This window comes from Telmatherina bonti (genome assembly GCF_933228915.1).
Source record: "Telmatherina bonti genome assembly, chromosome: 4".
Lineage (NCBI taxonomy): Eukaryota > Metazoa > Chordata > Actinopteri > Atheriniformes > Telmatherinidae > Telmatherina > Telmatherina bonti.
Genome location: NC_136622.1, coordinates 41,495,158 through 41,510,480, shown reverse-complemented (window position 1 = coordinate 41,510,480; position 15,323 = coordinate 41,495,158). Strand labels below are relative to the sequence as shown.

The following is a 15,323-nucleotide window of genomic DNA, read 5'->3' as shown; positions in this document are numbered from 1 at the left end:
GCAGAAACACAGCAAGCGCCTGTTAGCCTCATAAATATGGACTAGGTAGTTTCAGACATGTAAAAATTAATGTTTTATTTATCGTGTGTTAGCAAGCAAGCAGCAGAAATCCAGTGAAAGGTTGAACTATTTAGCATTAGTTTTAGCATTTGACATCGACTGTTTTCAAACAGCTGCCTGATGGTTAGCTAATTTAGCATGCATAGTTTGTGTAGCTTGAAGCTAACTGAGATTTAAGCTAGTTTATGTGTAGCCACAGTTAGCATCTAGCATCTGGTTTCTTTCAGCTTGTTAGCTTCTTTACTTGTTTTGACAAGTTGTAGGAGACTAGAATGTGTTCGTGCTAACTCCCTAACAGCAGCAGACCTGATTTCTGACCAGCTAATTACATTTTTTTTCATCATATTTTATATATCTAATTTATTTGATCCTCATTTTGTGTGATTTATCTTTTATTTTTCACTTTTTATTAGATAACTTCTTTATCTTTCACTTTATTTAATTTTTGTAGAATCATTTTGTTAATTTAGGAAAACTTTTCTCTTAATGAAAATAATAAAATCATATAAAATAAATAACCAGACATGAGTTTCACATGAATTTCACGTGTCTTTTCATGCTTTTTGTTCATAAAATGATGACTTAATATGAAGACATGAGATGTAAACAGTCCAGCTGAAATTAAACTGGAATGAGAAAAAATAAAAATGTAGAAAAGTTTTTTATGATTTTTTTTCACCAGGAAGCTGAAACTTTATTTCTTATTGTGACATAAATCAAATTTCAGCACAAATGAAGCATCACAACAAGCTGAGCAACACAAGGAGAAGCGACCAATCACAGAGCTCATCAGCTGTTGCCATGGTAACAGACAATGCCCATCATGCTTCCATCTTTAATGAATCAAAGGAAGTCATGAACCTTTGTGTGACATTAAGTACAGCTCCCAGAAATCTTGTTCCTGTCGAGGTTATGTAGCGTCTAGCAACTCCTCACACAAAAACAAATCAAAACAAATAGAAGAAAAGTCCTCCTCCTCCCCATGTTTCTTTCTGCTCCTGCTCTCACTCCTTCATGTACTCCAGGATTTGGCTGATCAGGATCTGGGGGTCGTAGGTCAGGGCAGCCCTCCGGTGGCGCTGATGACTTCCACCTTCCATGTCCGTGTTCGCCATGGTGTCGATGCGTTGGATCTTCTGCAGCCTGCCAGTATGAGGGAGGAACTTCTCTTCTTCGTCTTCGTCCTCAAGTCTCTTTACCCTGAGGAGAGGAGGGCTGTTGCTCGGCAACGGAGGAGCCATGTCATCAAGGGACCGGCGGGTTCTGCTGTGGGAATCGCTAACAGGTTCAACTGATTGGAATGGCAGGTCCCTCTTTGCTCTGGAAGCTGACATCATCACTGCGATGTTGTTACGACCGATGCTGGCCAGTATCCTAGCAACAAGCCGCCTAAAGACAAGACATGAGATGGAGACAGTGGGCGGAGCAATGTAGCTGCGTGTCCATAACACATGGAGAACTGAACCATAAAGATGGAGAACTGAACCGTAAAGGTGGAGAACTGAACCGTAAAGATGGAGAACTGAACCATAAAGATGGAGAACTGAACCGTAAAGGTGGAGAACTGAACCGTAAAGGTGGATAACTGAACCGTAGAGATGGCGAACTGAACCGTAAAGGTGGAGAACTGAACCGTAAAGATGGAGAACTGAACCGTCAAGATGGAGAACTGAACCGTCAAGATGAAGAACTGAACCGTAAAGGTGGATAACTGAACCGTAGAGATGGCGAACTGAACCGTAAAGGTGGAGAACTGAACCATAAAGATGGAGAACTGAACCGTCAAGATGAAGAACTGAACCGTAAAGATGGAGAACTGAACCGTAAAGATGGAGAACTGAACCGTCAAGATGAAGAACTGAACCGTAAAGGTGGATAACTGAACCGTAGAGATGGCGAACTGAACCGTAAAGGTGGAGAACTGAACCATAAAGATGGAGAACTGAACCGTCAAGATGAAGAACTGAACCGTAAAGATGGAGAACTGAACCGTAAAGATGGAGAACTGAACCGTCAAGATGAAGAACTGAACCGTAAAGGTGGATAACTGAACCGTAGAGATGGCGAACTGAACCGTAAAGGTGGAGAACTGAACCGTAAAGGTGGAGAACTGAACCGTAAAGATGGAGAACTGAACCGTCAAGATGAAGAACTGAACCGTAAAGGTGGATAACTGAACCGTAGAGATGGCGAACTGAACCGTAAAGGTGGAGAACTGAACCATAAAGATGGAGAACTGAACCGTCAAGATGAAGAACTGAACCATAAAGATGGAGAACTGAACTGTAAAGATGGAGAACTGAACTGTAAAGGTAAAGAAATGAACTGTAAAGGTGGTGAATCGAACTGTTAATGTGGAGAACTGAACATAAGAGGTGGAGAACTGAAATGTAAAGATGGAGAACAGAACTGTAGCAGTAGAGAACTGAACCCTAAAGGTGGATAACTGAACCGTAAAGGTGAAGAACAGAACCGTAAAGATGGAGAACTGAACCGTCAAGATGGAGAACTGAACCGTCAAGATGGAGAACTGAACCGTCAAGATGAAGAACTGAACCGTCAAGATGGAGAACTGAACCGTCAAGATGAAGAACTGAACCGTCAAGATGGAGAACTGAACTGTAAAGATGGAGAACTGAACTGTAAAGATGGAGAACTGAACCGTCAAGATGGAGAACTGAACCGTAAAGGTGGATAACTGAACCGTCAAGATGGAGAACTGAACCGTAAAGGTGGAGAACTGAACTGTAAAGATGGAGAACTGAACCGTAAAGATGGAGAACTGAACCGTAAAGGTGGATAACTGAACCGTCAAGATGGAGAACTGAACCGTAAAGGTGGAGAACTGAACTGTAAAGATGGAGAACTGAACTGTAAAGATGGAGAACTGAACTGTAAAGATGGAGAACTGAACCGTCAAGATGGAGAACTGAACTGTAAAGATGGAGAACTGAACCGTCAAGATGAAGAACTGAACCGTCAAGATGAAGAACTGAACCGTCAAGATGAAGAACTGAACCGTCAAGATGGAGAACTGAACCGTCAAGATGGAGAACTGAACTGTAAAGATGGAGAACTGAACTGTAAAGATGGAGAACTGAACCGTCAAGATGGAGAACTGAACCGTAAAGGTGGATAACTGAACCGTCAAGATGGAGAACTGAACCGTAAAGGTGGAGAACTGAACTGTAAAGATGGAGAACTGAATCGTAAAGATGGAGAACTGAACCGTAAAGGTGGAGAACTGAACTGTAAAGATGGAGAACTGAACCGTAAAGGTGGATAACTGAACCGTCAAGATGGAGAACTGAACCGTAAAGGTGGAGAACTGAACTGTAAAGATGGCGAACTGAACTGTAAAGATGGAGAACTGAACCGTAAAGATGGAGAACTGAACCGTCAAGATGGAGAACTGAACTGTAAAGATGGAGAACTGAACCGTAAAGGTGGAGAACTGAACTGTAAAGATAGGGACATGCTGGACTGGTCCTCACCTGAGTGTTTCCTGGTCTCGGTCCAGTCCCAGTGAGACCCTGCCTGTTGGTCCTGCTCTCTGCAGCAGACTCTGGACCAGCTGAGGCTCCATCCTGAAAATCAGGACTCTTTACATTCATTCATCCTCTGACTACTGAAGAACTGAACACACTCACCTGTCCAGCAGCAGGTGAGTCTGCCGAGGCTCCATCAGGCTCCGCCAGGCCGCTGAGGGACTCCCCATGCTCAATATCCGCCCCATCTCATCATAGTCCTGGAAGTCCCCTGGAGGCCCACGATCATCCTCTTCATCTTCGTCCACCTCCTCCACCACCTCCACATCACCCGGACTGACCAATCCTTTGCTCTGTGCCTCACTCAGGAGGCAGAGCAGAGCCCCCAGGTAAGCTGCAGACACATGATTGGCTGGTTAAAGCTTATTTTCTTCTTCTGTTCTTCATCACACTTTATGTTTCTAGGATCTGTGTGAGTGAGGTTCTGGTGGATGGAACTGGGGAAGTTTTAACTTTACATCGATGTAGGATGTGAAGGTTGCTCCAACCTGCTCGCTGCTCCTCCTCCTGCTCCCGCCTCTGGTCTCTCTCCACCAGTCGTTGCAGTGCCTGGTCCAAGCCCCTTCCTCTCCAGTTCTCTGATTGGTAGTACACATTATTAGCCCCGCCTCCTGCCTTAAATGAAGGATATGACATGATCTGGTCTCTGTAAGGCAGACGGTCTCGGAGGTCTCTGTGCTGGCGTCTGGCTGAGACGTCACGGTCACGCCCCCCACCAACACCTGCAGGAAGACACTGAACCACAGAGGTCTGACGTCACCAAGACGTTATGGATTATATTTCTAATAAACAACAGCATGGACCATGTGAGGTCCACGAGGTTTCAGCATGATGTGACGGACGTCCTGTTTCCTGTAAAGGACACGATGGACATCCTGTAGAGGACACGATGGACATCCTGCTTCCTGTAGAGGACACGATGGACATCCTGTAGAGGACACGATGGACATCCTGCTTCCTGTAGAGGACACGATGGACATCCTGCTTCCTGTAGAGGACACGATGGACATCCTGCTTCCTGTAGAGGACACGATGGACATCGTGCTTCCTGTAGAGGACACGATGGACATCCTGTAGAGGACACGATGGACATCCTGCTTCCTGTAGAGGACACGATGGACATCCTGCTTCCTGTAGAGGACACGATGGACATCCTGTAGAGGACACGATGGACATCCTGCTTCCTGTAGAGGACACGATGGACATCGTGCTTCCTGTAGAGGACACGATGGACATCCTGTAGAGGACACGATGGACATCCTGCTTCCTGTAGAGGACACGATGGACATCCTGCTTCCTGTAGAGGACACGATGGACATCCTGTAGAGGACACGATGGACATCCTGCTTCCTGTAGAGGACACGATGGACATCCTGCTTCCTGTAGAGGACACGATGGACATCCTGCTTCCTGTAAAGGACACGATGGACATCCTGTAGAGGACACGATGGACATCCTGTTTCCTGTAGAGGACACGATGGACATCCTGCTTCCTGTAGAGGACACGATGGACATCCTGTAGAGGAAACGATGGACATCCTGTAGAGGAAACGATGGACATCCTGTTTCCTGTAGAGGACACGATGGACATCCTGTTTCCTGTAGAGGACACGATGGACATCCTGTTTCCTGTAGAGGACACGATGGACATCCTGTAGAGGACACGATGGACATCCTGTAGAGGACATGATGGACATCCTGTTTCCTGTAAAGGACACGATGGACATCCTGTAGAGGACACGATGGACATCCTGCTTCCTGTAGAGGACACGATGGACATCCTGTAGAGGACACGATGGACATCCTGCTTCCTGTAGAGGACACGATGGACATCCTGTAGAGGACACGATGGACATCCTGCTTCCTGTAGAGGACACGATGGACATCCTGTAGAGGACACGATGGACATCCTGCTTCCTGTAGAGGACACGATGGACATTCTGCTTCCTGTAGAGGACACGATGGACATCCTGCTTCCTGTAGAGGACACGATGGACATCCTGTAGAGGACACGATGGACATCCTGCTTCCTGTAGAGGACACGATGGACATCCTGTAGAGGACACGATGGACATCCTGCTTCCTGTAGAGGACACGATGGACATCCTGTAGAGGACACGATGGACATCCTGCTTCCTGTAGAGGACACAATGGACATCCTGCTTCCTGTAGAGGACACGATGGACATCCTGCTTCCTGTAAAGGACACGATGGACATCCTGTAGAGGACACGATGGACATCCTGTTTCCTGTAGAGGACACGATGGACATCCTGCTTCCTGTAGAGGACACGATGGACATCCTGTAGAGGAAACGATGGACATCCTGTAGAGGAAACGATGGACATCCTGTTTCCTGTAGAGGACACGATGGACATCCTGTTTCCTGTAGAGGACACGATGGACATCCTGTTTCCTGTAGAGGACACGATGGACATCCTGTAGAGGACACGATGGACATCCTGTAGAGGACATGATGGACATCCTGTTTCCTGTAAAGGACACGATGGACATCCTGTAGAGGACACGATGGACATCCTGCTTCCTGTAGAGGACACGATGGACATCCTGTAGAGGAAACGATGGACATCCTGCTTCCTGTAGAGGACACGATGGACATCCTGTTTCCTGTAGAGGACACGATGGACATCCTGTAGAGGACACGATGGACATCCTGCTTCCTGTAGAGGACACGATGGACATCCTGTTTCCTGTAGAGGAAACGATGGACATCCTGTAGAGGACACGATGGACATCCTGTAGAGGACATGATGGACATCCTGTAGAGGACACGACTGACATCCTGTAGAGGACACGATGGACATCCTGCTTCCTGTAGAGGACACGATGGACATCCTGTTTCCTGTAGAGGAAACGATGGACATCCTGCTTCCTGTAGAGGACACGATGGACATCCTGTAGAGGACACGATGGACATCCTGTTTCCTGTAGAGGACACGATGGACATCCTGCTTCCTGTAGAGGACACGATGGACATCCTGTAGAGGACACGATGGACATCCTGCTTCCTGTAGAGGACACGATGGACATCCTGCTTCCTGTAGAGGACACGATGGACATCCTGCTTCCTGTAAAGGACACGATGGACATCCTGTAGAGGACACGATGGACATCCTGTTTCCTGTAGAGGACACGATGGACATCCTGCTTCCTGTAGAGGACACGATGGACATCCTGTAGAGGAAACGATGGACATCCTGTAGAGGAAACGATGGACATCCTGTTTCCTGTAGAGGACACGATGGACATCCTGTTTCCTGTAGAGGACACGATGGACATCCTGTTTCCTGTAGAGGACACGATGGACATCCTGTAGAGGACACGATGGACATCCTGTAGAGGACATGATGGACATCCTGTTTCCTGTAAAGGACACGATGGACATCCTGTAGAGGACACGATGGACATCCTGCTTCCTGTAGAGGACACGATGGACATCCTGTAGAGGAAACGATGGACATCCTGCTTCCTGTAGAGGACACGATGGACATCCTGTAGAGGACACGATGGACATCCTGCTTCCTGTAGAGGACACGATGGACATCCTGTAGAGGACACGATGGACATCCTGTAGAGGACACGATGGACATCCTGCTTCCTGTAGAGGACACGATGGACATCCTGTTTCCTGTAGAGGAAACGATGGACATCCTGTAGAGGACACGATGGACATCCTGTAGAGGACATGATGGACATCCTGTAGAGGACACGACTGACATCCTGTAGAGGACACGATGGACATCCTGCTTCCTGTAGAGGACACGATGGACATCCTGTTTCCTGTAGAGGAAACGATGGACATCCTGCTTCCTGTAGAGGACACGATGGACATCCTGTAGAGGACACGATGGACATCCTGTTTCCTGTAGAGGACACGATGGACATCCTGCTTCCTGTAGAGGACACGATGGACATCCTGTAGAGGACACGATGGACATCCTGCTTCCTGTAGAGGACACGATGGACATCCTGCTTCCTGTAGAGGACACGATGGACATCCTGCTTCCTGTAGAGGACACGATGGACATCCTGCTTCCTGTAGAGGACACAATGGACATCCTGCTTCCTGTAGAGGACACGATGGACGTCCTGTAGAGGACACAATGGACATCCTGTAGAGGACACGATGGAGTCCTGTAGAGGACACGATGGACATTCTGCTTCCTGTAGAGGACACGATGGACATCCTGTAGAGGACACAATGGACATCCTGCTTCCTGTAGAGGACACGATGGACGTCCTGTAGAGGACACAATGGACATCCTGTAGAGGACACGATGGAGTCCTGTAGAGGACACGATGGACGTCCTGTAGAGGACACAATGGACATCCTGTTTCCTTGACAAGGTTACCGGGACATCAGCTTATCAGGGAGTTCTGTCCCTTCAGGATGCTGACAGCTGATTGGATGGATGGCTGTTTGTCAACATGCATTGTTTCCAAGGAGACTGGTGTCATGGAGACCTTCTGGTGTTGTAAAATGAGATCCAGCTTCTTCCATCTGTAACCATGACGACATCCTCAGAGACTTGGACAGCTGCTGCTGTGTATTCAGGCACTGAACAAATTTACCTTCAGGGACAATAAAGTTGGTATTTATTTATTTATCAGCCAATCAGATGCAGCCTTCCGAACACAGCTTGAAGAATACCTGAGTGGACCGGGTCCTGATAAGGACTGATGGTCCCCTCAGGCTGGTGAACAACCTGACCAGGTCGTGGTACGGAAACAAAAACATGAACACGAACACACACACACACACACACACACACACACACACACACACACACACACGCCTCATGTAACAGGAGACCTGCTGTGTAACATCCTGTCCTGTTGCCACGGGCTACCATCTCCTGTCTCCATGGTGACAGCAGATGAAATTATATGTTCCTTTGGTTGAAGCAGCTCTGATGTACGCCGCTGTTCATACTGCTATCTCTGCGAGGACCACAGACACTCCGCTGACCTGGACCTGATCCGGACCTAGTTCTGACCCGGATCTGGTTCTGATCTGGACCTAGTTCTGACCCGGATCTGGTTCTGATCTGGACCTAGTTCTGACCCGGATCTGGTTCTGATCTGGACCGAGTTCTGACCCGGATCTGGTTCTGATCTGGACCTAGTTCTGACCCGGATCTGGTTCTGATCTGGACCTAGTTCTGACCCGGATCTGGTTCTGATCTGGACCTAGTTCTGACCCGGATCTGGTTCTGATCTGGACCGAGTTCTGACCCGGATCTGGTTCTGATCTGGACCGAGTTCTGACCCGGATCTGGTTCTGATCTGGACCTAGTTCTGACCCGGATCTGGTTCTGATCTGGACCGAGTTCTGACCCGGATCTGGTTCTGATCTGGACCTAGTTCTGACCCGGATCTGGTTCTGATCTGGACCTAGTTCTGACCCGGATCTGGTTCTGATCTGGACCGAGTTCTGACCCGGATCTGGTTCTGATCTGGACCTAGTTCTGACCCGGATCTGGTTCTGATCTGGACCGAGTTCTGACCCGGATCTGGTTCTGATCTGGACCTAGTTCTGACCCGGATCTGGTTCTGATCTGGACCGAGTTCTGACCCGGATCTGGTTCTGATCTGCTTGAAAGCACCAAAAGCCCTTTTAAGACCCAAGAACGAGATAAATGTAAAAATCACACACACACACACACACACACACACACACACACACACACACACACACACACACACACACACACACACTCAGATAAATCAGTGATCACACAGATCAGGTTACCGTGGCAGATTAGCATCAGACATGGATTGTCACACGCGACACGCATCAACAACGTCGTGGACCAGGCGCGTGCTTACCTGAGCCGCGTGGATTAAAGCGGCGCTGAGCAGCAGGAGGCCGTGAGACGCCATTCTGCAGACGGACCATAAACACACTGATGCAGACGCTCCCTGTCAGATGAGGGGGAGGAGCCGATGACTCAGGAGAGGAGGAGCCATAACTCATAATGTAATGTAATGTAATGTAATGTAATGTAATATAATATAATATTATGTAATGTAATGTAATGTAATGTAATATAATATAATATAATTTAATATAATGTAATGTAATATATTAAAATATAATATAATATAATGTAATATAATATAATATAATTTAATATAATATAATTTAATATAATGTAATGTAATGTAATATAATACAATATAATATAATATAATATAACATAATATAATGTAATATAATATAATGTTATGTATTGTAATGTAATGTAATGTAATATAATATAATATTATGTAATGTAATGCAATATAATATAATTTAATATAATGTAATGTAATATATTAAAATATAATATAATATAATATAATATAATGTAATATAATATAATATAATATAATATAATATAATATAATTTAATATAATATAATTTAATATAATGTTATGTAATGTAATGTAATATAATATAATATAATGTAATGTAATGTAATGTAATGTAATGTAATATAATACAATATAATATAATATAATATAACATAATATAATGTAATATAATATAATGTTATGTATTGTAATGTAATGTAATATAATATATTAAAATATAATATAATATAATATAATGTAATGTAATATAATTTAATATAATGTAATGTAATGTAATATATTAAAATATAATATAATATAATGTAATGTAATATAATATAATATATAATATAATTTAATATAATGTTATGTAATATAATGTGATGTAATGTAATATAATATAATATAATGTAATTTAACATAACATAATATAATATAATGTTATGTAATGTAATATAATATATTAAAATATAATATAATATAATATAATGTAATGTAATATAATATAATATACTATAATGTAATGTAATGTAATGTAATATAATATAATTTAATATAATGTAACGTAATGTAATATATTAAAATATAATATAATATAATGTAATGTAATATAATATAATTTAATATAATGTTATGTAATATAATGTAATGTAATGTAATATGATTTATATAATATAATGTAATATATCCATCCATCCATCTTCTGCCGCTTATCCGGGGTCAGGTCGAGGGGGCAGCAGCCTAAGCAGGGAAGCCCAGACTTCCCTCTCCCCAGCCACATTTGCCAACTCTGCGGGGGGGATCCCGAGGCGTTCCCAGGCCAGCCGAGAGATGTAATCCCTCCAGCGTGTCCTGGGTCTTCCCCGGGGTCTCCTCCCAGAGGGACGTGCCTGGAACACCTCACCAGGGAGGTCCAGGAGGCATCCTGACCAGATGCCCGAGCCACCTCAACTGGTTCCTCTCGATGCGAAGGAGCAGCGGCTCTACTCTGATCTCCTCCCGGATGACCGAGCTCCTCACCCTATCTCTAAGGGAGAGCCCGGCCACCCTGCGGAGGAAACCCATTTCAGCCTCCTGTATACGAGATCTCCTTCTTTCGGTCACGACCCACAGCTCATGACCATAGGTGAGGGTAGGAACGTAGATCGACTGGTAAATCGAGAGCTTCGCCTTCTGGCTCAGCTCCTTCTTCACCACGACAGACCGGCGCAGAGTCCGCATTACTGCAGACGCCGCACCGATCCGTCTGTCCATCTCACGCTCCATCCTTCCCTCACTCGTGAACAAGACCCCAAGATATTTAAACTCCTCCACTTGAGGCAGGACCTGACTCCCGACCCGGAGAGGGCAATCCACCCTATTCCGGCTGAGGACCATGGTCTCAGATTTGGAGGTGCTGATTCTCATCCCAGCCGCTTCACACTCGGCCGCGAATCGCTCAAGCGAGAGCTGGAGATCACCACCAGATGAAGCCAACAGGACCACGTCATCCGCAAAAAGCAGGGACCCAATCCTGAGGCCACCAAGTCGGATCCCCTCAACACCTCGGCTGCACCTAGAAATTCTGTCCATATAAGTTATGAACAGAATCGGTGATAAAGGGCAGCCTTGGCGGAGTCCAACCCTCACCGGAAACGAATCCGACTTACTACCGGCAATGCGGACCAAGCTCTGACACCTGTCGTACAGGGACCGGACAGCCCGTACAAGGGGGTCCGGTACCCCATACTCCCGGAGTACCCCCCACAGGAGCCCCCGGGGGACACGGTCGAATGCCTTCTCCAGGTCCACAAAGCACATGTAGACTGGTTGGGCAAACTCCCATGCCCCCTCCAGGACCCCAAAGAGGGTATAGAGCTGGTCTACTGTTCAACGACCAGGACGAAAACCACACTGCTCCTCCTCAATCCAGGATTCGACTATCCGGCGGACCCTCCTCTCCAGGACCCCTGAATAGACCTTACCAGGGAGGCTGAGGAGTGTGATTCCCCTGTAATTGGAACACACCCTCCGGTCCCCCTTCTTAAAAAGGGGGACCACCACCCCAGTCTGCCAATCCAGCGGTACTGCCCCCGATGTCCACGCGATGCTGCAGAGGCGTGTCAGCCAGGACAGCCCCACAGCATCCAGAGCCTTAAGGAACTCCGGACGGATCTCATCCACCCCCGGGGCCTTGCCGCCAAGGAGCTTTTTGACCACCTCAGCGACTTCAGCCCCAGAGATAGGAGAGTCCACCCCTGAGTCCCCCAGCTCTGCTCCCTCATCGGAAGACGTGTTGGTAGGATTGAGGAGGTCTTCGAAGTATTCCCTCCACCAACCCACAACGCCCCGAGTTGAGGTCAGCAGCTCCCCATCTCCACTGTACACAGTATTGATGGAGCACTGCTTCCCCCCCCTGAGCCGCCGGATGGTGGACCAGAATCTCCTCGAAGCCGAAGCCTTTCTCCATGGCCTCGCCGAACTCCTCCCATGCCCGAGCTTTTGCCTCGGCAACAGCCGAAGCCGCATGGTGCTTAGCCTGTCGGTACCCATCAGCTGCCTCCAGAGTCCCACAGGCCAAGAAGGCCCGATAGGACTCCTTCTTCAGCTTGACGGCATCCCTCACTTCTGGTGTCTACCAACGAGTCCTGGGATTACCACCACGACAGGCACCAATGACCTTACAGCCACAGCTCCGGCTGGCCGCCTCAGCAATAGAGGCACGGACCACAGCCCATTCGGACTCAATGTCCCCCGCCTCACTCGGGACATGGTTGAAGCTCTGCTGAAGGTGGGAGTTGAAGCTCGCTCTGACGGGGGACTCAGCCAGACGTTCCCAGCAGACCCTCACAACACGTTTGGGTCTGCCAGATCTGACCGGCTTCCTCCCCCACCATCTGAGCCAACTCACCACCAGGTGGTGATCAGTTGAAGCTCCGCCCCCCTCTTCACCCGAGTGTCCGAGGCATGTGGCCGCAGGTCTGATGATACGACTACAAAATCGATCATTGAACTGCGGCCCAGGGAATCCTGATGTCAGGTGTACATATGGACACTCTTATGTTGGAACATGGTGTTCGTTATGGACAATCCGTGACGAGCAGAGAAGTCCAATAACAAAACACCATTTGGGTTCAGAGGGGGGGCACCATGCCTACCAATCACTCCCCTCCAGGTCTCACTGTCATTGCCCACGTGAGCATTGAAGTCCTCCAGCAGAACAATGGAGTCCCCAGAAGGAGCACACTCCAGCACTCCCTCCAAGGACTCCAGAAAGGGTGGGTACTCTGAACTGCCGTTCGGTGCATAAGCACAGACAACAGTCAGGACCCGTCCCCCCACCCGGAGGCGGAGGGAAACTACCCTTTCATCCACCGGGGTAAACCCCAACGTGCAGGCACCAAGCTGGGGGCTGATGAGAATGCCCACACCTGCTCGGTGCCTCCCACCATGAGCAACTCCAGAGTTGAAGAAGGTCCAGCCCCTCTCGAGGGTACTGGTTCCAGAGCCCAAGCCATGCGTCGAGGTGAGTCCAACTATATCTAGTCGGAACCGCTCAACCTCACGCACAAGCTCAGGCTCCTTCCCCACCAGAGAGGTGACGTTCCACGTCCCTAGAGCCAGCTTCTGCAGCCGGGGATCGGACCGCCAGGATCCCCGCCTCCTGCTGCCGCCCAGCTCACACTGCACCCGACCCCTACGGCTCCTCCCGCAGATGGTGAGCCCACGGGAGGTAATATATAATGTAATATAATATAATATTATGTAATGTAATGCAATATAATATAATATAATTTAATATAATGTAATGTAATATATTAAAATATAATATAATGTAATGTAATATAATATAATTTAATATAATATAATTTAATATAATGTTATGTAATGTAATGTAATATAATATAATATAATGTAATGTAATATAATACCATATAATATAATATAACATAATATAATGTTATGTATTGTAATGTAATGTAATATAATATAATTTAATATAATGTAATGTAATGTAATATCTTAAAATATAATATAATATAATATAATATAATATAATATAATATTATGTTATGTAATATAATATAATATAATGTAATGTAATATAATATATAATATAATGTTATGTAATGTAATATAATATAATATAATATAATGTAATGTAATATAATGTTATGTAATGTAATATATAATATAATATAATGTAATATAATACAATATAATATAATATAATGTAATGTAATATAATTTAATATAATGTAATGTAATATATTAAAATATAATGTAATGTAATATAATATAATATAATATAATGTAATATAATATGTTATGTATTGTAATGTAATGTAATATAATATAATGTAATGTAATATATTAAAATATAATGTAATGTAATGTAATATAATATAATTTAATATAATGTTATGTAATATAATGTAATGTAATATAATATAATGTAATATAATATAATGTAATTTAGCATAACATAATTTAATTTAATATATGTTATGTAATGTAATATAATATATTAAAATATAATATATAATATAATGTAATGTAATATAATATACTATAATGTAATGTAATATAATATAATTTAATGTAATGTAATTGTAATATATTAAAATATAATATAGTATAATGTAATGTAATATAATTTAATATAATGTTATGTAATGTAATATAATATATTAAAATATAATATATAATGTAATGTAATATAATATAATATAATATAATATATACTGTTATGTAATGTAATGTAATATAATATAATATAATACAATATAATATAAGAATGTAATGTAATATAATATAATGTGATATTACATTACATTACATTACATTATATTATATTATATTATTGGCTGCATTATATAATATAATGTAATGTAACGTAATACAGGTGAGGTGAGAAGACAATGAGGAGGAGGGGAGAAGATGAGGAGGAGGGGAGAAGATGGAGACAATAGGAGGAGGGGAGAAGATGAGGAGGAGGGGAGAAGATGGAGACAATAGGAGGAGGGGAGAAGATGAGGAGGAGGTGAGATGATGGAGACAATAGGAGGAGGGGAGAAGATGAGGAGGAGGGGAGAAGATGGAGACAATAGGAGGAGGGGAGAAGATGAGGAGGAGGGGAGAAGATGGAGACAATAGGAGGAGGGGAGAAGATGAGGAGGAGGTGAGATGATGGAGACAATAGGAGGAGGGGAGAAGATGAGGAGGAGGTGAGATGATGGAGACAATAGGAGGAGGGGAGAAGATGAGGAGGAGGGGAGATGATGGAGACAATAGGAGGAGGGGAGAAGATGAGGAGGAGGTGAGATGATGGAGACAATAGGAGGAGGGGAGAAGATGAGGAGGAGGGGAGAAGATGGA

The 15,323-nt window shown here is 44.8% G+C and overlaps 1 protein-coding gene across 2 annotated transcripts; it reads right to left on the bottom strand.

Annotated features, from left to right (window-relative positions):
* Positions 1-737: 737 nt before the first annotated feature.
* On the bottom strand, positions 738-9,551 carry pcsk1nl (proprotein convertase subtilisin/kexin type 1 inhibitor, like). 2 transcript variants are annotated; one of them, XM_079239632.1, is made up of 5 exons: positions 9,458-9,551; positions 4,097-4,343; positions 3,711-3,942; positions 3,555-3,647; positions 738-1,449 (listed from the first exon to the last, which is right to left on the bottom strand). In XM_079239632.1, exons 1-5 carry the CDS (start codon positions 9,509-9,511, stop codon positions 1,065-1,067), a joined length of 1,011 nt encoding a protein of 336 aa, XP_079095758.1. In that variant the 5' UTR covers positions 9,512-9,551; the 3' UTR covers positions 738-1,064. The 2 variants fall into 2 exon arrangements, with proteins under 2 accessions (XP_079095758.1, XP_079095759.1); XM_079239633.1 differs by lacking the exon at positions 3,555-3,647.
* Between the last annotated feature and the right edge of the window lie 5,772 nt (positions 9,552-15,323).

What these genes read in the sequence shown, in the direction of transcription:
- pcsk1nl (XM_079239632.1), bottom strand. Translation starts at nt 9,511, where the DNA reads ATGGCGTCTCACGGCCTCCTGCTGCTCAGCGCCGCTTTAATCCACGCG. An exon ending in ACTCACCTGCTGCTGGACAG is followed by an intron (nt 3,648 to 3,710) that starts GTGAGTGTGTTC and finishes CCTGATTTTCAG; the next exon opens with GATGGAGCCTCAGCTGGTCC. An exon ending in CGAGACCAGGAAACACTCAG is followed by an intron (nt 1,450 to 3,554) that starts GTGAGGACCAGT and finishes TCTTGTCTTTAG; the next exon opens with GCGGCTTGTTGCTAGGATAC.